At 42.4% G+C, this 26402-nt stretch overlaps 1 protein-coding gene across 1 annotated transcript; it reads left to right on the top strand.

Moving 5' to 3' along the window:
- Positions 1-19922: 19922 nt before the first annotated feature.
- On the top strand, positions 19923-25529 carry LOC148107779 (uncharacterized). Its single transcript, XM_087855924.1, has 7 exons — positions 19923-19992; positions 20074-20109; positions 20781-20837; positions 21385-21963; positions 22116-22178; positions 23679-24275; positions 24898-25529. Exons 1-6 carry the CDS (start codon positions 19923-19925, stop codon positions 23948-23950), a joined length of 1077 nt encoding a protein of 358 aa, XP_087712050.1. The 3' UTR covers positions 23951-24275; positions 24898-25529.
- The last annotated feature ends 873 nt before the right edge of the window (positions 25530-26402 follow it).

Genomic DNA, 26402 nt, shown 5'->3' with positions numbered 1-26402 from the left:
TACGCATTCAGCCCCTGGTGACTGTCCCAGCAAATTTTGGTGAATCAAACAATTCTCTTTCTTTCTTTCTTTTTTTTAAAGATTTTATTTATTTATTTGATAGAGATCGAGAGAGAGCCAGCAGGAGTGGGGGGAGGGGCAGAGAGAGAAGCAGACTCCCTGCTGAGCAGGGAGCCACACACAGGGCTCCATCCCAGAACCCTGGGATCACGACCTGAACTGAAATCAAGAGTTGGACAATTAATTGACTGAGCCACCCAGGTGCCCCCATACAAGGAATGTTTTTTGAGTATCTGTAATGTACTAGACATAGATCCTGGTTATACAAAGCCTGCCAGGGTCATGTTGGATGAGTTAAAAGAAAAAGTCTTGGAAGAAGAACATGGTGTAACTCAGAAAATATTCCCATTTATACTCATCATCTAAATAGCAGTAGGGGAGGCTGTCAGAATCTGTTTGCAAACTCAAGCCATTTGGGGCCCTGAATAATAATAATAACAATAAGTAACATGTACATCTTTCTTTCTAGAGATCATCATAATAATTTTTTAGGGGAACAGTGTTATTATACTCTTTTCTCCTGGGGGCAACTAGCTGAAGGTGACAGTAAGTGGTAAAATCTGAGATAAAGTCCAAGTTCTAAGTTTACTCTGGTTGTTGGTGAGTTCCTGACTTCTTGGTTTGTTAAAGCCTCTGACCTCAGCCCTTGGACAGGGGAGGAAAATAAAGAATAACAAGAAATAACAACAACAACAATAATAATAATAATAGGATAAAGGCATTCAGTTTGGCCTGTGGCTAGAACAAGATCATAAGAACGGTTTTATGAAAGTGATTCATACTGTGTTTGTACTAGTGTAGTCCCAAACACCTCAGTTACTTCTAATTTTTTTTCTTTTTTTCTTTTTTTTTTTTCCTGAAGAAAAGAAGAAGGCTCTCCTGACTAGAGGACAGCTGGAAAATCTGAGTTTCATCTGCTTTTTCTAATAGTCCCAGGATCCAGGTAAAGGCTACTGTGTCAGCACTATGAAAACAAGGCTGTGCTCTCAGGGCAGGAGGAGGTGACTAGCACTTGTCAAAGAGGGACGTGGTCATCAGGCTCCAAAATCTGATTTCATTCTCTTGGGCTATGTAGTCATATGGTACCTCAATGCTACAGGGGACAAATGGAGTCTTATTAATCTCATAAATGTTCTGGCTCCGTTTCTCCCTGTTCTTTATCAAGCTTTGAGAACCTACTATGTTTCAGGCCCATGTCTAGGCTCTGGGGAATACAAAGAGGCTTTGGACTGATTGACCTTCTTCTCCAGTTTCTTATGGTTTAACATTCTGTGACTATATTCTACATGATTCTGTACCTGAGTATTTCTGGAATGCCATGACTGGCTTTTCTGATGAGAATCTCTCTAGTAGGGGCGCCTGGGTGTCGCAGTCGTTAAGTGTCTGCCTTCGGCTCAGGGCGTGATCCTGGAGTTCTGGGATTGAGCCCCACATCAGGCTCCTCTGCTAGGAGCCTGCTTCTTCTTCTCCCACTCCCCCTGCTTGTGTTCCCTCTCTCACTGGCTGTCTCTCTCTGTCAAATAAATAAATAAAATCTAAAAAAAAAAAATCTCTCTAGTGATGGGTCTAGCTGCTCTGTTTCCCTTCAAATGAAATAACTGTATCTTGTTAAATGTATTGTTCCAGGGACATCTGCCTTTGGCAAGGAATCAGCCAATTCTAGAGTTAGACGTGTTGTATTTGTTTATTTATGTATTTATTTATTTAAGTAGATTTAAGTTTTTCAAGGCAGTTCTGAGCAAAAAATACAGGTATTGAGATTTCCTATATACCCCCTACTCCCTACTCATGCATAACCTCCCCCTTTATCAGCACCCCAGCACAGTGTAGAGTTGTTACAGTTGATGAGCCTACACTGACACCTCATTATCCAGAGTCCATAGTTTACATTAGGGCTCACTCTTGGCTCATTCTTGGTGCTGTACAGGCCATGGTTCAGACAAATGGATAATGATATGTATCTGCAATTATAGCATCATATAGAGTATTTTCACTACCTTAAAGATCCTCTGTGTTCTGCCTCTTTAGCCCTTCCTTCCCTCTAAACTCTGTATAAATTTATTTTTCTTTGTCTGCAATAACTCTCAAATATCAGACATTCTGATTTTTGTTTTGTTTTGTTTTACTCCCTCCCTCTCCCTTTTCACATAAGGACATTGGGGAATCAGCCACTAGAAATGAGAGGGAGAACATATATACTTTGATCCTATCCCTGAAATTACCATTTCCCCCCACCCTGTAGCTCATCTGTCTGAAACTCCATGACTAATACAGATTCCAGATCAACTGATTGTGCCGTTCTTCTGGGCAATGGTGGATGTCTTCCTGATGCCACATTCTTAGACGCCCTTTGCCCCGCGGCTTTTCTGAATTTAGTTGTGAAAAATAAGAATTTACTTGTAATGAACTTGGCATTTCAAAGAGAGCAGAAGAACTCCTCTCACAGAAAAGATAATGTCCTGTGGGGGGCAGAATATTGAGGAGTCATATTTTATACTCAGATTTTAATCCCAACCCTTCTAATCCCAACCCTTCTATCTGTGCTGGGTAGAAGATGGCAGTGATTATAGTATCAACTCTTTATTGATAACTGACTAAGTACTCAGTACTTACTGTTTCCAAGCACTCTCCTAATCCTCACCACAATATGAAGTAGATATTACTATTCCCCTATCACATCTGGGAAAACTGAGGCATAGAGATGTTAAGGAATTAGCTTAGGGGTGGTGTTGGGATTGGAACCTAGACACTCTCATCCCATCTTTCTTGACCTCAGTTTCCTTCTTATTGAAGTGAAGGTATTGGGCCATATAATCTCTAAGTTTATTTCTATTCTAAAACTTTATGAGTCCTTGAGATTTTACAGATGGGGACCCCACTGTGACAATTGCTGGCTGTTTCATTTCACACAGTAATTGTGAGAAGTACAGCTGAGTGCTCTGATGAGCTATTTCTATCAAGACTGCAGGAGCTTTCCCTGCTGACTCAGTTTTATTTTTGGTTTTGTTTTTTAGGGCATGAAGGTGGCATCAATTGAGACAAAGGGGCTAATATCTGTTTGTTAAAAGGAAGAAAGCATTGACCCATTTTTCTGACCCCAAAGAAGCAGTATCAAGTCCTAAAGATATTCAGCAAACGTGGAATAACACCCACACCACAGGGTTGGTGAGAGACTCAAATATGATTATGCTTGGGAACTGTTCTGAACTTCAAGTTCTGTATAAATGCAAGGAATTATTGGTATCATCTTATAACACTGATTCCCAGTTCAGAAACTGGGGAAACAGTTTTGCCATCTGATTTCTGTGCAAATTGCATTTAAGAAACCTGAACAGGGGGCGCCTGGGTGGCACAGCGGTTAAGCATCTGCCTTTGGCTCAGGGCGTGATCCTGGCATTGCGGGATCGAGCCCCACATCAGGCTCCTCTGCTATGAGCCTGCTTCTTCCTCTCCCACTCCCCCTGCTTGTGTTCCCTCTCTCGCTGGCTGTCTCTATCTCTGTCAAATAAATAAATAAAATCTTTATAAAAAAAAAAAAAAAGAAACCTGAACAGACATTCTGCCTCCCACATTAGGGCCTGTGCTAATTCAACAGCAAGACACCCCTAGCTTGGCTCTAGCTTTTCTAGGGTCAAGACACAACAGCTTCCATTAGCAAATCTTTAGCATGTTTGGTCATGAGCAGAGTTCCCAGGTGTACCATGCCACTACATTTCCCACTGTATTTCCCTAACTAGTTAGAAGTGACAAGTGTAGGTAGGGCGAAAATCCTTCCAGTTTCACTTAAATTGCTGCTTGAATTATGGTTTTAAAATTCTTTTTGAATTTTCTCATTCTCATCCTTATCACGAATCTTTAGTTTCTTGCATGGAAAACAGATTTCATTCCTGAACTTCCTGGGCTTTTTTTTGTGGCATCCCACATGTTTGGGCTTGTGTTGCACACAATTTTCTGGCTTAGGGATACCCATTGCTGGATCACACAGAATGGTTGTCCCAAGATGGCCGTCCCAAGATGGCCCACTGAATTGAGAACAGAGAATACCTAATTAACTTCTTGATTTATTGGCTTATTTATTCAATGGGTATTTATTTTATTTAGCTCCCGTTATATGAAGAGCATGGCTAGGGATATAGAAAAAGGGATTGAGCTCAGTGGGTGAGTTTCCAGCCAGCAGGGTGGAGGAGCGCTGACAGGATCAAAAGGATTGTAGCTCCTTGTCCTCACTTCTGCCCTCTGCTCAGTCAGGCTCTTGGAGCCCCACGGGTGGGGAAGACCATTTACCCTTCCCAAGGGCAAAGAAATATAACACGTGGGCCTAGCTCTATAACTAGCCCAGAAGCGTAAAATGTAACCACAGAAGTCATACATAAGAAAACACCTGGAGTGACCAGTGGAATAAGCCTTTCAGTGTTTGTTATGCAGATGAACCAACAGCAGAAGTGATGTTAGTAATCTCTGTATCATTCAATATCAAATATAGTTGTGGATGGTGGAGAAGGGGAGGCAGTAGAAGGACTAGGGAAAGTCTAAGAGAGAATATATCCAGAGAACTACTCTTAAGGAGAGAGGGAGAGGTGGGCCAGACTTTTGAGGACCAAGATTTGGAAAAAATATACACGGAGGCTCCTTGGTGGCTTAGAGGCAACACAAGTTGTCCTTATCATTGATATTAACTGCACATACAAGGCCAACTGGATGAAGCAACTTAATCACAATCACAAGGTCCTGGAAGGCAAAAAGTCTGTCTGGATCTCCTTTCAGAAATTTCCCCATGATTAGCTTCAGTGGATTCTTGCTGTGGTTTTTTAAAAATATATATATTTTTATGGGTTACACAATCAAATATTTTTCTGTCTTAAGCAAGAGAACATGCAAGCTTACATGTCTGCAGTAATACTTTCTATCTAAACATAAAGAATGAAGATGAATAAGATATTTACTGTTATATGGATGGGCTGTTTTTCATGGAAGCAAAGAGTGGAATGAGTTGAAAATGTATTGTTGGAGAGGAAAGATTTTCCCTCTACCTTTCAAGACTCTTTTGGTGGTCTAAAAATTAAATTGGCCTGAGACAGATTAACAGGAGAAAATCAAATCTAATTACAGAACATACAGGGGCCCTATGAGAATATAAGGCCCCCAGACAGTCAGGCAATTGAGGCTTATATGACCATCCAGAGTTAAAGAGAAGGGGATAGGAGTCTGTGACTTCAACAGAAGGAAGACAGTTCACAGGAAGATGAAAAAATGTTCAGTAAACAAATGTTTGTTGGGCCATGCAGGAACAATGGGACAGAAATTTTGCTAAATTCCTCCCTGTCTACCACACCTAATTCATATTTTACTGTAGTTATCTATGGTGATAACTCCCTACCTGGAGTAAATCCTCGATCTAAAATTTTTTAGGTATTTAGAGAAGAGGCAAAATGAAAACTTTTTGAATTTTTGTTTCTTAAAAAAATAATCAGCCTGAAAAAATGCAATGCCAAAGAGACACATTTGGAGGTGGCAGGTTTTGCTCCCCTATAGTATTGATCTTGGTTACTTGGAAATGAATGAGACTTGTCCTTGACTTTTCCACTGCCCCATTTTATACCACCTCTAGGAGCAGGTATAAAATAATTAGAAATTGTGCTTCTCTGTTTCTCCTCATAAGTGATGGTGGAAAAAATGCCAGTTATGAAACATTTTGGGTTTCAAACAGAAAAGATGAGGATTTGGATGCCTCCTAGTATTTCCAGAGAAACTTATACTTGATGAGTTGACTGAAGCTCTTTGGAAGTTATTGTTCATCGGTCTAGCGTGATTCGATGTGGGAAGGCCTTGGCTCTGCAGGCCTTGGCTCTTCGTTATGGCATTGCACTAACTAGCTGTGACTTAGTAAGTCACTTACCATCTTGTATTTCTATTTCTTTGGCTAGAGCTCAATATATAACTATTTATGGAGGCAGTGATGTGCTGTGCATTCGCTTGTAGAATGACATTAATAATATGCACTCTGGCAATCTCTCAGAATTGGTGTCGGATAAATTTGAATTTGAAAGCCCTTTGAAACATTTATAAACCTCATGCATCTCAGAACAAAAGTCTGCAAATCAAAGAAGGAAATTCTTGCCTCATTTAAGACAAGACTTTTAATAACAAAGCCTTTCACTAAATTAATAACTAAATGAAGTAAAATCAAATTGGAGAGTGTCTTTACAGCAAGCCTGACTTGGTACAAAGAAATGGAAACACAAGGGAACCAAACTGGTGTGTTCATGACTCACTTGAAGCAAAGTTTCTTTCATTTTTCTGTGATCTTGCCATCATCTCAAATGTCTCCTTACTGACACAGACTTTGGAAATTTTTTTCTTTCCTCTCCTTCCATCTTTATGAAGCAACTTGTAGGAGCTATGCAAGGTGCTGGGGTGTAAAGCAGTTTGGGCAACCTGGAACACACTGAAGGTGTATCCCACACTAACACTACGCTGTCAGCACCTCAGACAGGAGAGAGGGGTCAGAGGAATGCAGGATCCTTTCCTTATATCTTCTCTGCCATCCCTACAATGTTGCCTTCATCCAGATGGTTCAAGATAATTTACCACCACACCCATATCCCATATAGCAGAAAGGGAGAAGGTGGAAATGAACGGTATGCCTCTTCCCTTTAGGACAAAACTTGGAAGCTGCACATATTGCTTCTGCTCATGTCCTCTGGGAAATGCAGTCTTCATACTGAGCTGTCATCTGGGAAAGAAGGGGACAATGGGTATCAGGGACAACAAAGAATCTCTGTCTGGGGTGCAAATATGAACAACGCTTGGTCTTTTCCTAAAAGTTGCTTACTTTGGTGGAAGAAAATGGACATATATATAGGGAATTAAACATATTTTTTTGCAACCATCTGCTGTCATTTATTTCAACACTTTTACCATCTGACGCTTTCATTCTATACCCAACGAACAACAACTGTCATTTCTCCCTCTTTCCAGCCTCTGGCAACCACCATTCCACTTTCTGTGTCTAAGAGTTTGACTACTTTAGGTACCTCATGTAAGTAGAATCATGCAATATTGGTCTTTTTGTGACTGGCTTGTTGCCCATAGCATAGTGTCTTCAAGCTTCCTCCATATAACCTTGTTCATAGCATGTGACAAGACTTCCTTCCTTTTTCAGGCTGAATAATATTTCACTGTAGGTATATATCACATCTTCATTATCTACTCACTCACTGATGGATGTCTGGGTTGCTTCCATCTCTTAACTATTGTGAATAATACTCTTATGAACCAGGTTGTGAAAATGCCTCTTTGAGATCTTGCTTTGAATTCTTTTGGATATATATCCAGAAGTAAGATCATCAGATTATATGGTAGTTCTACTTTTAATTTTTTGAGGAAACTCTATACAGTTTTCCATAATGGCTGCACCATTTTCTTTAATAATAATATTTTTTATTATGTTAGTCACCATACAGTACATCCCTAGTTTTTGATGTAAAGTTCCATGATTCATTACTTGCATTTAACACCCAGTGCACCATGCAATACGTGCCTCCTTAATACCCATCACCAGCCTGTCCCATCCCTCCCACCCCCCCGAAGCCCTCAGTTTGTTTCCCAGAGTCCATAGTCTCTCATGGCTCATTCCCCCTTCTGTTTACCCCCCTTTCTTCTTCCCTTTCTTCTCCTACTGATCTTCCTACTCCTTATGTTCCATAAATGAGTGAAACCAATGATAATTGTCTTTCTCTGCTTGACTTACTTTGCTTAGCATTATCTCCTCCAGTCCTGTCCATGTTGCAGCAAATGTTGAGAAATCATTCTTTTTGATGGCTGAGTAATATTCCATTGTATATATGGACCACATCTTCTTTTTTTTTTTTTTAATGATTTTTTATTATATTATGTTAGTCACCATACAGTACATCCCTGGTTTCCGATGTAAGGCTCGATGATTCATTAGTTGTGTATAACACCCAGTGCACCATGCAATACGTGCCCTCCTTACTACCCATCACCGGTCTATCCCATTCCCCCACCCCCCTCCCCTCTGAGGCCCTCAGTTTGTTTCTCATAGTCCATAGTCTCTCATGTTTCATTCCCCCTTCTGATTACCCCCCCTTTCTTTATCCCTTTCTTCCCCTACTGATCATCCTAGTTCTTATGTTCCATAGATGAGAGAAATCATATGATAGTTGTCTTTCTCTGCTTGACTTATTTCACTTAGCATTATCTCCTCCAGTGCCGTCCATGTTGTAGCAAATGTTGAGAACTCGTTCTTTCTGATAGCTGAGTAATATTCCACTGTATATATGGACCACAACTTCTTAATCCAGTCATCTGTTGAAGGGCATCTCGGCTCCTTCCACTATTTAGCTATTGTGGACATTGCTGCTATGAACATTGGGGTGCATATGGCCCTTCTCTTCACTACATCTGTATCTTTGGGGTAAATACCCAGTAGTGCAATGGCTGGATCATAGGGTAGCTCAATTTTTAACTTTTTAAGGGACCTCCACACTGTTTTCCAGAGTGGCTGTACTAACTTGCATTCCCACCAACAATGTAGGAGGGATCCCCTTTCTCCACATCCTCTCCAACAATTGTTGTTTCCTGCCTTGTCCATTTTTGCCATTCTAACTGGCATAAGGTGGTATCTCAGTGTGGTTTTGATTTGAATTTCCCTGATGGCTAATGATTTTGAACATTTTTTCATGTGTCTGTTAGCCATTTGTATGTCTTCATTGGAAAAGTGTCTGTTCATATCTTCTGCCCATTTTTTTGATTTGTTTATTTGTTTCACGTGTATTGAGTTTGAGAAGTTCTTTGTAGATCTTGGATACCAGTCTTTTATCTGTAGTGTCATTTGCAAATATATTCTCCCATTCTGTGGGCTGCCTCTTAGTTTTTTTGACTGTTTCCTTGGCTGCACAGAAGTTTTATCTTGATGAAGTCCCACAAGTTCATTTTATCTTTTGTTTCTCTTGCCTTTGGAGATGTGTCATGAAAAAAGTTGCTGTGGCCAATGTCAAAGAGGTTGCTGCCTATGTTCTCCTCTAGGATTTTGATGGATTCCCGTCTCACATCGAGGTCTTTCATCCATTTGGAGTTTATCTTTGTGTATGGTGTGAGAGAGTGGTCAAGTTTCATTCTTTTGCATACAGCTGTTCAATTTTCCCAGCACCATTTACTGAACAGACTGTCTTTTTTCCACTGCATGTTTTTTCCTGCTTTGTCAAAGATTAGTTGCCCAAAGAGCTGAAGGTCCATTTCTGGGTTCTCTATTCTGTTCCATTGGTCCATGTGTCTGTTTTTGTGCCAGTACCATGCTGTCTTTGTGATCACAGCTTTTTAGTACAGCTTGAAATCCGGCGATGTGATGCCCCCAGGTTTGTTTTTCCTTTTCAACAATTCCTTGGTGATTCAGGGGGACTTTTCTGGTTCCACACAAATTTAAGGGCTGTTTGTTCCAATTCTTTGAAAAATGTCATTGGTATTTTGATCGGGATGGCATTGAAAGTGTAGATTGCTAGGGGTAGCACAGACATTTTAACTATGTTAATTCTACCAATCCATGAGCATGGAATATTTTTCCATCTTTTTGTGTCTTCTTCAATGTCTTTCAAGAGTGATTTCTAGTTTCTAGAATAAAGATCCTTTATGTCTCTGGTTAAGTTAATTCCGAGATAACGTATGATTTTTGGTGTTATTGTAAATGGAATGGATTCCCTAATTTCTCTTTCTTCAGTCTCATTGTTCGTGTATAGAAATGCAACTGATGGGGCGCCTGGGTGGCGCAGTCGTTGGGCATCTGCCTTTGGCTCAGGGCGTGATCCCAGCGTTCTGGGATCGAGCCCCACATCAGGCTCCTCCGCTGGGAGCCTGCTTCTTCCTCTCCCACTCCCCCTGCTTGTGTTCCCTCTCTCGCTGGCTGTCTCTCTCTGTCAAATGAATAAATAAAATCTTAAAAAAAAAAAGAAATTCAACTGATTTCTGAGCATTGATTTTGTATTCTGCCACATTACTGAATTGCTCTATAACTTCTAATAGTTTGGGAGTGGATTCTTTTGGGTTTTCCATATACAGTATCATGTCATCTGCGAAGAGAGACAGTTTGACTTCTTCTTTGCTGATTTGGATACATTTTATCCCTTTTTGTTGTCTGATTGCTGTTGCAAGGACTTCTAGTACTATGTTGAATAATAATGTCGAAAGTGGCGTCCTTGTCGTGTTCCTGATCTCAAGGGAAAGGCTTCCAGCTTTTCCCCATTGAGAATGATATTTGCTGTAGGCTTTTCATAGATGGTTTTTATGAAATTGAGGAATGTGCCCTCTATTCCTACAGTCTGAAGTGTTTTAATCAGGAAAGGATGCTGTATTTTGTCAAATCCTTTTTCTGCATCTATTGAGAGGATCATATGGTTCTTGACTCTTTTCTTGTTGATATGATCTATCGCACTGATCGATTTGCGAATGTTGAACCACCCTTGCATCCCAGGGATAAATCCCACTTGGTCATGATGGATAATCCTTTTAATGTACTGTTGGATCCTATTAGCTAGGATCTTGTTGAGAATTTTGGTGTCTGTATTCATCAGGGATATTGGTCTGTAATTCTCCTTTTTGATGGGGTCTTTGCCTGGTTTGAGGATCAAGGTAATACTGGCCTCATAGAATGAATTTGGTACTTTTCCTTCTGTTTCTATTTTTTGAAACAGCTTTAGGAGAATAAGTATTATTTCTTCTTTCAATGTTTGGTAGAATTCCCCGGGGAATCCATCAGGCCCTGGAGTCTTGTTTTCCGGGAGGTTTTTGATCACTGCTTCAATCTCTTCATAATTAATTGGTCTGTTTAAAAAAATCAATTTCTTCTTGTTTCAGTCTTGGTAGTTTATAGGTTTCCAGGAAGGCATCCATTTCTTCCAGGTTGTTTAATTTATTGGCATCAAGCTGCTGATAAAAGTTTCTAATGATCCTTCCTATTTCATTGGTGTTGGTTGTGACCTCTCCCTTTTCATTCATAATTTTATTAATTTGGGTCCTTTCTCTATTCTTTTGAATAAGTCTTGCCAGTGGCTTATCGATCTTATTTATTCTTTCAAAGAACCAGCTTCTAGTTCTGTTGATCTGCTCTGCTGTGCTCCTGGTTTCTAATTCATTGATCTCTGCTCTAATCTTGATCAACTGTTCTCTCGTGAGTGGGTTAGGCCTGTTCTTCTGTTCCTGTTCCAGCTTCTTGAGGTGAGAATATAAAAACTGCATTTTAGATTTTTCTATTCTTTTGAGTGAGGCTTGGATGGCTATGTATTTCCCCCTTAGGACTGCCTTTGCAGTGTCCCATAGGTTTTGAACCATTGTGTTTTCATTCTCATTGGTCTCCATAAATTGTTTAAATTGATTTTTGATTTCCTGGCTTATCAAATCATTCTTGAGCAGGATGGTTCTTAGTTTCCAAGTGTTTGAGTTTCTTCCAAATTTTTCCTTGTGATTGAGTTCCAATTTCAAAACATTGTGGTCTGAGAATATGCAGGGAATAATTTCAGTCTTTTGCTATCGGTTGAGTCCTGTTTTGTGACCCAGCATATGATCTATTCTGGAGAACGTTCCATGTGCATTCAAAAAGAATGAGTATTCTTTTGTTCTGGGGTGTAGTGTTCTATATATATCTATGAGGTCCATCTGGTCTAGTATGGCATTCAAAGCTCTTGTTTCTTTGTTGATTTTCTGCTTAGGTGATCTGTCTATTGCTGATAGTGGAGTGTTGAGGTCCCCTACTATGAACATATATTTATCTATATGTCTTTTTATTCTGGTTAAGAGTTGGCTTGTGTATCTTGCGGCTCCCCTGTTGGGGGCGTAGATATTTATAATTGTCATATCCACTTGTTGGATACATCCTTTAAGAATAATATAGTGTCCTTCTGTATCTCTAACTACAGTGTTTAGTTTAAAATCCAATCTGTCTGATATGAGAATTGCTACCCCAGCTTTCTTTTGAAGTCCATTGGCATGAAAAATGGTTTTTCATCCCTTCACTTTCAGTCTGGATCTATCTTTAGGTTCAAAATGAGTCTCTTGTAGACAGCAAATGGATGGGTCAAGTCTTTTTATCCAATCTGCAACCCTGTGGTGTTTTATGGGAGCATTTAGGCCATTCACATTGAGAGTGATTATTGAGAGATATGATTTTAATGATGTCATGTTGCCTGTAAAGTCTTTGTTTCCATAGATTGTAACTTTCTGTTCTATATCACTCTTGGGGCCTTTTTACTTTTATAGAACCCCCCTTCATATCTTCTGTAGGGCTGGTTTCGTGGTTACAAAATTGGTCAGTGTCTGGCGATTCTGGAAGGTCCTTATCTCTCCATCAATTCTGAATGACAGCCTTGCTGGATAAAGGATCCTTGGCTGCATGTTTTTCTCTGAAAGAGCTTTAAAAATGCCCTCCTAACCCTTTCTCTCATTCCAGGTCTGTGTAGACAGGTCTGATGTAACCTTGATATTTTTGCCTTTGTACATGAGAAATTTCTTTGCCCTGGATGGTTTCAATACTGTATCCTTGGATCTAATATTTGCGAAATGCACTATGACATGACGTGGTGTAGGTTTGTCATGGTTGAATTTGGGAGGGGTCCTCTCTGCCTCTTGGACACAAATGCTTGTTTCCCTTGCTAGATTAGGGAAGTTTTCAGCTACAATTTGTTCAAATATCTCTTCTAGAGCTCTGTTTTTCTCCACCCCCTTGGGGATGCTGATGATTCTGACATTGGAACGTTTCATTGAGTCAGTAATCTCCCATAACCTACATTCTTGAGATTGGATTTTTTTGAGCCAAGTTTCTGTTTTAGCTTTCTCTTCTACCATCCCATCCTCCAATTCACTAATTCTTTCTTCTGCCTCATTTACCCTGGCCGTCAGAACATCTAGTTTTGACTGCATTTGATTCATACAATTTTTAATTTCTGCCAGATTCGCTCTCATTTCCGCCCTTAGAGATTCTATATTCTCGTTAATATTTTCGTTAATATTTTTTTTCAAGTCTACACATCATCTTGACCATTGTTACTCTGAACTCCATTTCTGATAATTTGGTTATATCCATATCCATCAGTTCTGTGGCAGAGGCCACAGACTCATTGTCTTTTCTTTGCTGGGGGGGATTTCTCCTTCTCGTCATTCTGATGAGGAGAGGTTGTGGGGTTGTCCAGAGCCCAAATTATTGACCAGTACCCAGGCAGTGTGCACTTGTTTTATAGGGACCTTAGAGATGTGGGCTTCTTGATTTTTCAGCCTGCCTCCTGGGGGAGGGGCCTGCCGTGCTGATACTCAGGCAACCCTGTTTGGGTAGAGTCTCCCTGTCCCCTGCAAGGAGGGATGGTGATGGGCACAATGTGAGCTGGTATTTCCAGGCTTTTGTTCTCTGGCGGCTTTACCTGGCAGTTTTCTGTGCCTCTTCTGAGAGTCAGAGCAGCAGTGGTCGAATCCCAGCCTCTGTCTCAGAACAGAGAGATCACAGTCCACTCTCCACTGAGCTCTCTTGGCCACTTTAACTCTGTTTCTGTCAGTGCTGCTAAAAACCCTGCAGCGTCCCAGGATGTGTGCCCCACAGCTGGCGTCCCAGCCCTCACTTCCAGGGCCGCATGTCTCTGTCCTTTGTGTTTCTAACACCGCCAGCCGCCAGCCACCCCCATGCACACTCCCAAGCTCCCGGTTTGAGTCTAGTTCAAGTAGGCGCTCTGGAGCTCTGGTTTTCAGTCTGGTCGCCCGCGCATTCACTGGCTCACGGTCTTAGTCTGTTCTCTCGCGGGTGCCGATACGCGAGCCCCGCCCGCTCCCCCATGCAGGTGGCTATCGCTTCCCGGTGCCCCAGCGCGGCGGCTCCCTCCCCCTTCCGTTTATCTTCCGATATCTTCGCGGTTTCACGGCTCCCCGCTTCGTACCTCAATACTCAGCGCTGGAGATGTTCATTTGTAGAGATCCAGATGTATCTTCCTGCGTCTCAGGCTGATTCCGTGGGTTTTTGGGATGGTCTGGTAGATATCCAGCTCGACTCAGGGGACCAGCTGAAAAGGGGGACCCCTACTCCTCCGCCATCTTAACTCCTCCCTGGCTGCACCTTTTTATATTCCCACAAGTGTGTGTGTCCAGTTTCTCCACATCCTGTGAACACTTGCTATTTTCTGTGTTGGTTTCTTTGATGGTGTTCATCCTAATGGATGTGAGGTGGTATCTTGTTTTAACTGTTTTATTTCTTACCAATCCATTGATGGAACCACTCCCCTGCTCCCGATGGACTTAAAAGGGTCTGACCTTGAGCCAAAATATTGAACAAAACCATTGTCTCCAGTCTCAAAATTTCCAATGAAGATGTGTCCTAGTACCAAAGAAAAAATGGGCCTTAAAACTTCATTCAAAACCAGTGAAATCCATTTTTGGTGTTAGTGTAGTGTGTTTGTTTCCTTGCTCATTTCTCAGGAATTAGCATTCTCCTCCTTCTCTCTGTCTCCTTCTTTTGATTTTTAGCTTTGGGGTTTTGACTCTGGGAATTCATGTCCTAGAGGAACTAAAAGTCTACAAGGCCAACTCTTGTGAACATATACATATCTCACGGTGGGGCTGCCTCCCCACATCCAATCAGCCACCAAGTCCCTTTAACTGCACCTTGGTAATATCTTTAATATCTGCTTCCTTTTCATGCCTAAGGCCACCACCCTTTTCCACCCCCAGTATCTCTTGCCCATGCAAAGCCATAGCTGACCTGCCTTTTGTCTGTGTAGGTTTGTTAGGTTAAGTCTTACCATGACCATCCTTGATGAAACAACCTCAATGCCCCTATTTTGCTGGGAGAATAATGATGCAACTCTTGCTTTTGCATCTGTCTTGGGTCTGGTCCCAAATGCCATTTCAGACTTTCACTACCTTCTCTCCCACCCCCCCCCTCCGCTGCTCACTGTATTCTCCATCACCAACTTCTCTGTAATGAGAGTAGTTAATCTTACAGCTTTAACTCATTCTTCAAGGTCCATTTCAAGCTATAATCATGAGAGCTGCCAATCACACCAATCATTTACTATAGTCCAATTACCAGTTTATACAGATTCCTTCATTTAATTTTCACAAAGTCCCTCTGAAACCATTACTGTCCTCATCTGCATTTTGCAGATGAGGAAAACAGAAGGGTAGAGTAATGTGAGTAAGCCAGAGTTCTTACAAGGACTTGGATTCACGTCCGGACAATCTGAGTCCAGAACCCAAGTTTTTAGCCACGATTCTACTGCTCACATGATGATGCCTTCCCACCTTTCCCATGTTAGAATTCAATACAGATGAAAGATCATTTATTTGGCAACTGCCATGCATAAAGCACAGAACAGACTCTGGAGACATCGGCAATGGAAAGTCGATTTAGATAGTGTCAGCCATCTAATTGATACGATCTTCCTCTATGTTCCCAAATTGATTACAGTTGACATGACCCGACACCTTGAACATTGGTATTCATGCACATTCTTGTCTCCTCCAATATACTATTACTTCATTTTGCCTAGAGGCCTTTCTGTTTGTTTACCTTCTATATCCCAAAAATAAACCCGAAGAGATGTTTACTGAATTCAACAGAATTCCACTCTTACTTCAACTTGTTCCATCTTCCCCACAGGACTTTCCAGAGCAATGCCCCATCCTGTTCCTGCTGTAGAACAATGTTATCAGCTCCTTGGGGACCTGGGCCTTTTTCGTTTCAGCACCTAATAATAATAGCTGATTTTATTATGTACTTTCCTTATTCTAGGCATTTTAATATGAATATATTAATTTAATCCTTACAAAATCCAGTGAAGTAAAACCACTTTTTTTTAGATTTTTATTTATTTATTTGAGAAAGAAGGAGAGAGAGAGATAGAGAGAGAGAACGAGCAGGGAGAGGGAGAAATAGAGTCTCCGCTGAGCAGGGAGCATGATGCAGGTTCGGGCTGGATCCCAGAACCCTGGGATCATGACCTGAGCCAAAGGCATACGCTTAACCGACTGAGCCACCCAGGCATCCCAAAGTAAACCACTTTTATCTCCATTTGTTAAAGAGTAAACTAAAGTCCTGTGAGTTAGGTAACTTGCCCATGGCTGTGGAGCCAGGACTGATAACTCGGGCTGCTGGCTCCCGGAGTCTGCAATTTGGGCCTCTTTGCCTAGTGCACGGTACTTCCCAGTAGCTCTGTAAACACTTGTTAAATAGACATTGTTTTGAATTCCCGGCACTGCTTTAGATTTCTTAGTATCTCATTATAAACTGCCTTTTAATATATATATTATAATATATATATTGACATTATATATATAATGTGTATATATATATATATCCTCCACGGTTATAACTCCAAAGAAGAAATCAGTTTGAGGGCTTCTTTTGAATTGTTCTGGGTACTTACTGTAATTGCTGGGTCCGCAAACAGATATTAGAAAAAGGCTTGGTCTGACCCTGGAAGACTGGGCTAGACTTTATCTGTATCTGATCTGTGAGGTTAGATGGCCCATTCTGGGCTCCCTGTTCTCCAGAGGAGAAACTTGAGTCTTAGACTCTGGAAACTGCTTCTTACGGGAAGAGTGACTGTTGGCAAGTGGAATGAAGGAAGCACCTTACCCTGGGTCAAATGCTCCCAGGTGCTCCAGGGCCTGTGTCTGCTGAGGGTGGGAATTAGGGAGGGACAGAGACACATCCATAGGCTATCACTCCTAGCTCAACCCACTAGACTGAAACTGATCTCACTCTGAAGGAAATGCAAAGGCTTTTGAGATCCTCTAACACTGTCAGGAAACTTCCCATACTTCCTGCTAGGCCTACCTTTCAGCATTTAATTTAGCATTTAACGTACAAATCAATTTAATACAATCAAATTAATATCACGTATTTTTCAGAAAGGCAAGTGATAGTTTCCCTCTCCTCCCCCACTCTAATGAGGTCAAATCTTGGTAATATAATTCTAGTGTTTCCTTTTTATTTTATTTATTTATTATTTTTTAGGATTTTTTATGTATTCACTTGACAGAGAGAGCACAAGCAAGGGGAGTGGCTGAGCAGGAAGCCGGATGTGGGGCTCGATCCCAGGACCCTGAGATCATGACCTGAGCCGAAGGCAGACGCTTAATTGACAGAGCCACCCAGGCATCCCTAGTGTTTTCCTTTTAGAAGACCAGAGACAGATGAGATCAGAGACCAGTGACGAGGAGTCATCCAGTCATTAATTTATTAACAAATATTTACAAATATTTGTAACAAATATTTACAAAAATTTATTAACAAATAACAGCCAGACACTGCGCTAGGTGCTGGAGAAATTTGAGGGAATGAGATAGGGAAAAACGTAAACTTTTTTCAGGATGGTGCAGAAATTGGAAAATACAATGATATCTACTTCTGACATCTCAAGAGAAAAGAAGGGCCCAATTTTTTATATATGGCCCCCAAAATAAAACTGAGGTCAACAGGTTAAAGTAATAATAAGGCATATATTAGCCATTGCAAGGAATAATTGTCCAAATATGAACTACTCTTTTCAAGGTAGTGAGTCCCCCACCACTGGGGCTGTCAGGCCACTTGACAGGTGTGTTATATAAGGAAAAAATATTACTCTTATATTAGAAAAAGAGACACTGGAGTTCTGGTTGAGCTGGATGCAATTTAATATACCTTCAAGCCTTGAGATTACATGATTCTATAACATTTGCTAGCATATGTAAAGTCAAGAAGGCCAAATAATTTAATAATACATAACAGAATGATAACCCCATGTTAATTTAAAAAAACCCAGTAATTATAACTGTCCAGTTTTATTCAGCTTGGTTCCTCTCCTGGACCCTCTGTGTCATACTCAGATGGTGAGAAAGAGTGACATGTCTTCAGGAGGGGAAACCAAATTGCTCCCATTTTTCAATATAGAGGTCACCAGGTAGATGTCGTTTCACTGACTCTGGGGGAAACCGAGGCAAATAGAAATGGAAACATGACCATTGGAAGACCACCTAAAGCAGTATCTGTATTTTAGGTGGTTGAGCTGCCAAACAAAGCTTCTAGAAGAAGTTGGTTGTTTCTGCCCCTTAATACCTGAACTCCTAAGCCCAGCTCTCCCCCAAAGAGATCCTACTTTGCACATTTGGAATCCATTCTTGCCGTTTTCTGGGATAGGAGATATACTCCTATTGTAGCTGATGCAGATAAAACTCCCCCTTCTTCCACTGACCTATGACTTATTGGATTATTGTCTCATTTGAGTCCTATGGTTTTGCCTGCAAGTTTTTTGAGAGCTTCTTGCTTCCCAAGCTCGTGACTGTTGTGTTGGCATATACTTCATTGCACAGGGCTTGCCAAGGAAAGGAGGTTTGCAGAAGAACAAAATGTTCTCTAATGTATATGTGTGTTTCCCCCACCTTTACGGTGAAGCCTGTGCTGTGCCACACTTCCCAGAACAAAGCCGGCCACGAAGAGGTCAGGGCCATAACTGGGTGGGGGCTGGGGGACGAACAGCGTGGTTGAGAGCATTGGCCCTAGCACCAGACTGCCCACAGGTTTGCTTGCGGATTCTGTAACACTTACTGTGTGACCTTTCGTGAGTTCCCTAACCTCTCTGTGCCCTAGTGCCTTTATCTAGAAAAGGAGAATAATAAAATTACCCTAGGTTTGGAATTGGATAAAATAATATATGCCTGTGGCACACAGTTAAGCACTTAACTAAGTGTGAGCTGTTATTATCACTATTACCGAGAGTTTTCTCCCAATGGTATTGTCAACCCCGTGCTTTCTGAGGAACAGGACTCAACTGTGACCTTTTAAGTAAAGAAAACTGAGACCTACAGACGTCATGGGAGTTTGACGCCGGGATGGGAGTCCTGCATCTGCGGTAAAGCCTCCTTTCCAGGTTAAGGGTTGTTATGAGTAACTGAGCGCCCAGGCTGATTCACATGAGTCAACCCCACCGTCCTGTCTGCATCTCCTGGGAGGGGTCCTCCAGTCAGGGCTGCAGCCAAGAGCACATGGCGACTTACTACTGCCCCCTAGAGGACTGGGGACGTCACTAGCAGGAGCCAGGTCCACCTGGCCAGGAAGTACTTGAGGTTAATGACTCCCGGACAGAGCCTATCAGGGGAATCCGGAGTCACTCAGGCTTTCAGCTTCTCGTCTGCTCACCGAAAAAATGGGGATAATAATGCTTCACACATAGGATCGTGGTGAGAATCAAACAAGATAGCACATGTGAAACCTTATGATTTTAGCTAATTATGTAGTAGTAATAGTAGTAATTCTTATTCTCTTTGACGGTTCTCTTTGAGGGACCCCCTGTGGGGAGAAGACTTTGCAACAGGGCAGGGCTCTCCCTTAGAATCAGAGTAGCCCGCAGACTCTGACTGTGGTTCTTAGTCCCACACTCTGATACAAAGCGGCTCTTCGGGGGCTCTGTAAAGCAATATTCGGCCGCAGCCTGGATGACAAACTTGCGACCTCTGGCCAGGTAGCGCGGCTTTCTCCCCCTGCCTCTCTGAGAAGCAGATAGTGGGGCCTAGTGGTTAAGGGACAACCTCATTTTGCCCAAGTCCTTATCAGAGTTTTCCACACTCCTGGCTTCGCCCTGCCCCCAGTTCCCTTTCCCACCTTTGCTCCAGGGGCATTCTCATAGTTCTGTGGGCGAGGCTTGCTTTTTCTTTTCTTTTCTTTCCTTTTCCTTTTTTTTTTTTTTTTAACAACCACCTGAAAATGCCGCCCTCAGGGTCGGGGCGTGGGGGGGGGTTGCATAAAAGCTCAAAGGACCTCTGCCCGCACAGCACAATCTTGGGGCCTGCCACCTCCCTTCTGCCTTTCACCAGCCCCCTGCGCTCCCGGTGGCACGATGCTCCGGAAGACCCTGATACTCACAGCCTGGTTGGCCCTAGCTGTGGCTTACCCCGTAATACACCAGAGTAAGTGCATCCCTGGGACGTCTGTTGGAGAATGGAACTAAAATTCTTTTATGGGGTGTGTGCGCATGTGTCTTTCTGCAGGAGCAGAAAGAGAAACAGAGACCAGCAGTGAATGTGGTAAAGTGCAAGTCTGTCAAGTTGGTGTTAGTTGGGGATGGGTGGCTGGCTGAGTCTAAGATGTGGATTTGGTGATTGAATTGACCTAGATAAAAAGGCAATAAGGCTGGGCCAGATGGGTTTAGGATTGGTGACGGGAGAACTCCTGAGGGTTTACTGGGGTCCTGTTCACTCTTGGGCCCTACGGAGGCTTTATTCTATTGAGTGCAAGTTGAAAAGTCCTAGGCTGTATCCTCATTTTGCAATAGAGTATAGTTCAAAGTGCTTCAGCAGCTAATTCAGTCTCGTGCAATGGAAATCAGTGGGTCTGGACAGCTGTGAATCGCACTGAGAAAGAGACAGCTGTCTTCATGAACCAGACAGAAAGAAAACTTTCCCCCAAAAGCTTTCTTTCCTAATTCTTTCTGAATTCAATTTGATCTCTCAGGAGGAGGTGTGTTCATTCATTGGCATTGAAATAATTATTTTCCCCCATCCTCTTCCTCCCAGTTCTCCCTCTGGTAGCTGTCACTTTATCAGATGGGTTTGGGGTTCTTCACTCCATATGGATGAATGATAAAGCACAGTGACTATATTAGAGAGCGAATGCTTTTGGCCTCATTGGCGGGGTGCCGGTCACCTGTTCACAGGCAGTCACAGTGACTGGGTATCTTTCGTATCTTTCGCTGTAGCCCAAGAAGAGCCTGTTGTACACTCACCAGGCCTGTTCGGTTATGATGCTCTCAATGGTAAGCGAGCCCCCGAATGTCTGGATTGTGCATTCTGTGGGACAGACTGGAAAATGAGGTCCTAGACTTCACGCATTAGATGAAAACATGATAGGAGCAGCCCATTTTAGAGTCGATTCTATTCTTGTTTATCCATTTTGGGAATAGCTATTTTCCTAGCTCCGTGTCCCCCTTTGGTTTTTGGTGTTTGTTTTCAGGGACCTGGGAGGATCATAGGGGGGATATCCGTGGAATTTTTATTCTGTTCCAATCTGACCAGTTTACATACAGAGGCACAGTATTGAATGCTCCTTTCCACACTGACCCCCTCAAAAGACAGTGGTGTAGGAGCCTCTGAGGGGACACTCCTGGGTGGCAGTTAGTCTTCTGCACTTTCTAGCACTTGGCAGAAGAGAAACTTGGGGTGAGACCGTATTTGATTCAATATACCCTTTTATGTTCCGGGTTTTCCCCAGAAAGAGATCTAGCTTGGAACGGTGTAGAGATGGTGAAAATAGTCTTTCTAGAAAGTATTTAAACTATTTTTTTTCCTTTTTGGCTCCTCTAGAATTAATTAGTGACCTAGACTTGATCACTGACCTTGAGTTGATCAGTGAACTTGAGTTGATGAGTGCCCTTGAGTTGACCGCTGAACTAGCGTCCACTGTTGACCTAGCGTTGGCCATGGTAGAGTCCACCTCGACCCTGGAGGCCCCCGCTGATGTGGAGTCCACCACTGACCTGGAGTCCACGGTGATCCCAGAGTCCATCGCTGACTTGGAGTCCACCACTGACCTGGAGTCCACGGCGACCCCGGAGTCCATTGCTGACCTGGAGTCCACCACTGACCTGGAGTCCACAGCGACCCCGGAGTCCATCGCTGACCTGGAGTCCACCACTGACCTGGAGTCCTCCACTGACCTGGAGTCCACGGCGACCCCGGAGTCCATCGCTGACCTGGAGTCCACCACTGACCTGGAGTCCTCCACTGACCTGGAGTTCACGGCGACCCCGGAGTCCCCCACTGATGTGGAGTCCCCCTCGACCCCAGAGTCCACCACTGACCTGGAGTCTCCCATGGACCTAGTCTCCATTAGTGATGTAGAATCGACCACGGATGTGCATTTTGAGGACGCCCAAGCTTTCGGTAGGTGACTGTTTTGGCTTCAGAGGAGGCCTGGGCAGGAGTGGGTGGGTTCCCATTTTTTGCATTTCTGAGGGAAAGCCTGCCTTCCTAAGTGTACTTGATTCTGCAGTGTAAGCTTATGATCATACCTATCTTCCATTTTCTTGTCCTAGAATTATCTACTGAGGTGGAATCGCTCACTCATAGCTTTGAGGAAGCAATCACTAAAGCCATGGGTAAGGATTCCTAACTTCAAAAATGCAGAAATTTCTTCCTCCCTCCATTCTTTTGTTTATTGATGATTGCATAGAAATTTCCTGTGGTAACTTACACATTTGGGGATACTTTTGCTGCTTTGAGGTAGAGTAAGTTTTGCCAAAAGTTCTCCAAAACTTGAGGAAAATTCAAGCATTTCCCCAGGGTGTCAGGAACTGGACTTGTTTGAATGCCAACATGGCTCCATCCCAGAGGTTTGCCCAAACCTGATCAGGACCAGCCTTCTGGGCTTCTCAAAGAAGAGGTGCTCTTTGGTGTCTCCAATGGATCGAAGGATGTGGTGGCCAGAAAGGGGTTAATAATTTCCTTTTCTTTTCTAGTTCATTACAATTCAGTTTACATAGAGAACTTTTTGAGAGAAGGTTATGGTAAATGTAAATCTTATTTGAGTATGGACTGAACAAAAGAGAAAAGGAATTTAAAAGCTTCATGAATTAAGCAGTGGTCTTATCTCTGCCCATCCCTCTTTCAAGTCTCCACCTTCTTTCATTTTTCTGTATTGCACTTAGCCAAGGGGCCATAAGATTTTGATGCCTTCTACCCCCCACAAAAAAACCCCGATCCTTGGAGGGATGCCTGGGATTTTTGTCAAGAAAGACCCTTGGCTCTTACCTTCAAAAGCAGATTTGTATACCATCTGATCCTTATGTCTGCAAATAATAGCTAACATTTATTGAGATCTACTATCTTCCAGCCCTGCTCTCTAAGTATATTGGGGGTGTTGCAGGTAGTAGTTGGAGGAATCCAGAAATTGTATATTAATGGAAAGGACTATTAAAAAAGGGTAGTTTCTCTGGCTTTAAAATCTTTATCTAGGGGAGCCTGGGTGGCTCAGTTGGTTAAGCATCTGCCTTCGGCTCAGGTCATGATTGGGATCGAGCCCCACATCGATGCTTCTCCCTGTTCTACTCCCCCAGCTTATGCTCCCGCGCGCTCTCTCTGCCGGTCAAATAAATAAATAAATCTTTAAAAAATAAAATTGTCTTCCCTGAAGAATGTACATCATTTGCAACATGAAACTCTACTTCAGTATTGTGTTCTAACTATCCAAACTGTCGTGGTTGACTAAATCAGTATTAATGATGTCTTCCCCCTGCCACCTCCCATGGGGCATTAGGAAACATCTCATGTTCGACTACAAGATCCATCTGGTCATTTCTGCTAATATACTGGACCCCATACCTGCTTCTCAAGAGATGCGTTCAGACTATGGAAATTACCAATGAAATAAAACTCTTCATTTTTTTTCTCTATGTAATGCATTTATTTAACCTTTTTTTTTCAGTTTTATTGAGATGTAATTGGTGTATAACATTGTATATAAGTTTAAGGTGTACAACATAGTGATTTGACATAAATATGTATTGAGAAGCTTTGATTTTAAATAGGAAGAGAAAATCCAGCCTTTAAATTTAAAATTCAGCCTTTTAAAATTAAGAAACTTACTCCTTTATTTCTAGAAGATGTCCCTGCTGCTCATTCAGAAGAGCCCATGACCGGAAGACCAGGTGACGCCAAACATCTTGGTCTTTTTTTTTTTTTCTTCTTCTCGGTCTTTAAGGGATTTCTTTTTTTCTTTCCTTGGGAGGTTTTCCAGGACAGACTTAAGAAGTATCAGACTCTGGGAGGTACTCGGCCTACGCTTACACCCTTCTTACTCAGGTGCCATGTTTGGTCAGCCGCTGGGGGAGTAGAGGGTGTAGAGACACACTTCTTACGCATGAAGGTATGACCAGTTGGGGTGCTGCTCTCAGGGACTTCTGAGTGAGTGGAGACCTCCCCTGCCACCAGATTCTCCTCGTGGAGTGCACCTGTGTTTCATTTCTACCGGTAGGATTTCAGGCATGGCAGAGGGCCGTGGCATTCGGAGAAGGAAGGTCTGGGGGCCACAGACTTAGTGGAACCCTCCATTTACCAGAGCTGCTTGAGGCTCTTAGCTGAATGCCAGACATACTGCGTGTGATCTTCACTGACGGGAATATAACCATTTCTTTACTTAATTGCAGACGAGCCAAGCACCTCTGCGGGAGGCAACGAGTCCGTCTCAGTACTTTCTTGTAAGTTTCTTCTCTCTTGCTCTGATTCCTGAACAGGGGTTTGCTACCATGTTCAGTGCCGGTTTTCACACAGTGACAAAGGAGTCCAGACTGACTCAGAAAAGTGCACATAGAACTCAAAGACAACCTCTTTCCTAAGTTTATCTTGCAAGTCTGTCTGGACGTGCAGCAACTAAATACGCATAGGATAAAGTCCTCTCCCTTGGGTTTGCCAAGATTCCGTTTTTCTAGTCTATCTAGGACATGGATTCCAGTTCAACCTGTGGAATCTTCTTTAAAGGAGAGCCAGAAGAGAAGGCCTCAGATTTTCCAATGCACAGAACATACAGTTCAGTTAAAAATTGTAAAGCCTCGGAGCTCTGAATCAGGAGGTCCCAGTTTTAATACTTGGCTTTTTTGGAAGCCTCTAAAATGGTTTCTTCATGAAGTAAAATGGCTACCTGGACAGTGTGTAAATATCTCCCTCGAGGCACAAGGAGAGGGAGGGACAATAAGGAGTTAACATCTGAAAGAAATTAAGTCACGTGTCCAAAGTCACAGTGGGCAGTGGGAAAGACAAGTCTGATCTTTTGCACACTAGTTTCTCTTGTTTCTCATGGTAACTTTTTTTTTTTTAATTTAGAAAATGAAGCAAATTTTCCATTAGTTGGGAACATCACTCTTCTAACCACAACTTTCTAAGAAGATTCTGAGCTTCTGAACAAAGCTTCCATTATAGGAGACTTGACTAATTGTAAAGGACTAGTAAGACATAAGATGTATCAGCTGAGGATAAACGGAGGGGCTGGAGTTACACCCACACAGAGGAGGGCTGTCTCTTAACCATGTCCCATCTCCTAGGGGCACAATAAATGTTTTTTGGAATTGAATTTTGAGAGGGGTTTTTATTTTATGAAGGAACAAATGGCTTAGTTGCCTTGTGTTAGTACCAATAATAATTTTATTTCTCTCTGGTAAACACTTTATAGCCAGACTCCAATTCTTGATGGCCCCAGGAAAGCATGAAATCAACTATGGAAAGTACATTGGTTTTCCTATTCCTGCTCTAATGAATTATTGCAACTTTGGTAGCTTAAAACAACACAGACTTATTATTTTACAGTTTTGTAGCTCAGAAGTCCGAAGGTATCTCACTGGGTTAAAAATGTGTCAGGGTGCGGGGAGGGGAAGTGTCGGTGGGGCTGAGTTCTTTCTGGAACGATCTATCTTCTTGCCTGCTTTGTTTGGCCCTCTTTGATCTTGAAAGTCCACAGTGGCTAGTTGATGCTCATTGTATCACAGTCACTGACACTGACTACCGCCTGCCTCTTCCATGTACATGTAAGGACCCTAAAAACCCTTTGGGCCCCACCTGGGTAGCACAGGATAATCTTCTGTTTCAAGGTCAGTTAATTAGCACCCTTAATCCCTTTTGCCGTGTAATGTAACATACTCACTGATTCTGGGGATTAGTAGGTGAGCATCTTCGAAGGCGTTCTTCATACCACAGATAGGACATCTCACTCCAGAGCTGGTGTGGTTCGGTGCAGGATGGAGACAATGACCCATGCTTTCTTTATATTTGCACTAAATGTTTACAAAAGGATATGTATGAGTTTTGTGAAATTAGTCGGCATTGCACGTGTGTGTTCTCAGCGGTGTGCATACACAATAGTGTAAATGACAAACTAAAGTGGCAGAAATTTAGACTTGGAAGGGGGAGAAACAGATTTTATGTGTATCTCTGCCACTCGTGAACCCAGCTTCCTTTTGTAAAATGTCAGTTGCACCAGGTCAACTGAAAGTTCCTCTTTTCTTCCTAGTGTATTTCAACAAGTAATACACCAATGTTTGGGATTGTTAATTTACAGAATTAGTAGCTTACTAGCTTGTCTCAGGGCAAATGAGTCCATGTTCTTCAGTGATGGATACACAATATGCAGTAAATCCCTCACTCTTAGGATGAGCTTGGACCAGAGCCTGTCGGTGCTTAGAGTTCTTCACCCTGGCTTCATTGAGCCCCTTGTCTCAGGTCTTCTCCTCTAAATAGAAAAGTAGTTCCAAGGCCTCTGCTGAACCCATTTAAGACGATAAATCTATTTCCGTTTTCCAATCTTTCTTCCCATTTTCTTCTTAATTTCACGTAGA

The sequence above is a fragment of the Ursus americanus genome, chromosome 25, assembly GCF_024610735.1.
Source record: "Ursus americanus isolate L20-20 chromosome 25, mUrsAme1.1.p, whole genome shotgun sequence".
In the NCBI taxonomy this organism is placed as follows: domain Eukaryota; kingdom Metazoa; phylum Chordata; class Mammalia; order Carnivora; family Ursidae; genus Ursus; species Ursus americanus.
This window is presented reverse-complemented; position numbering and strand designations above follow the sequence as displayed.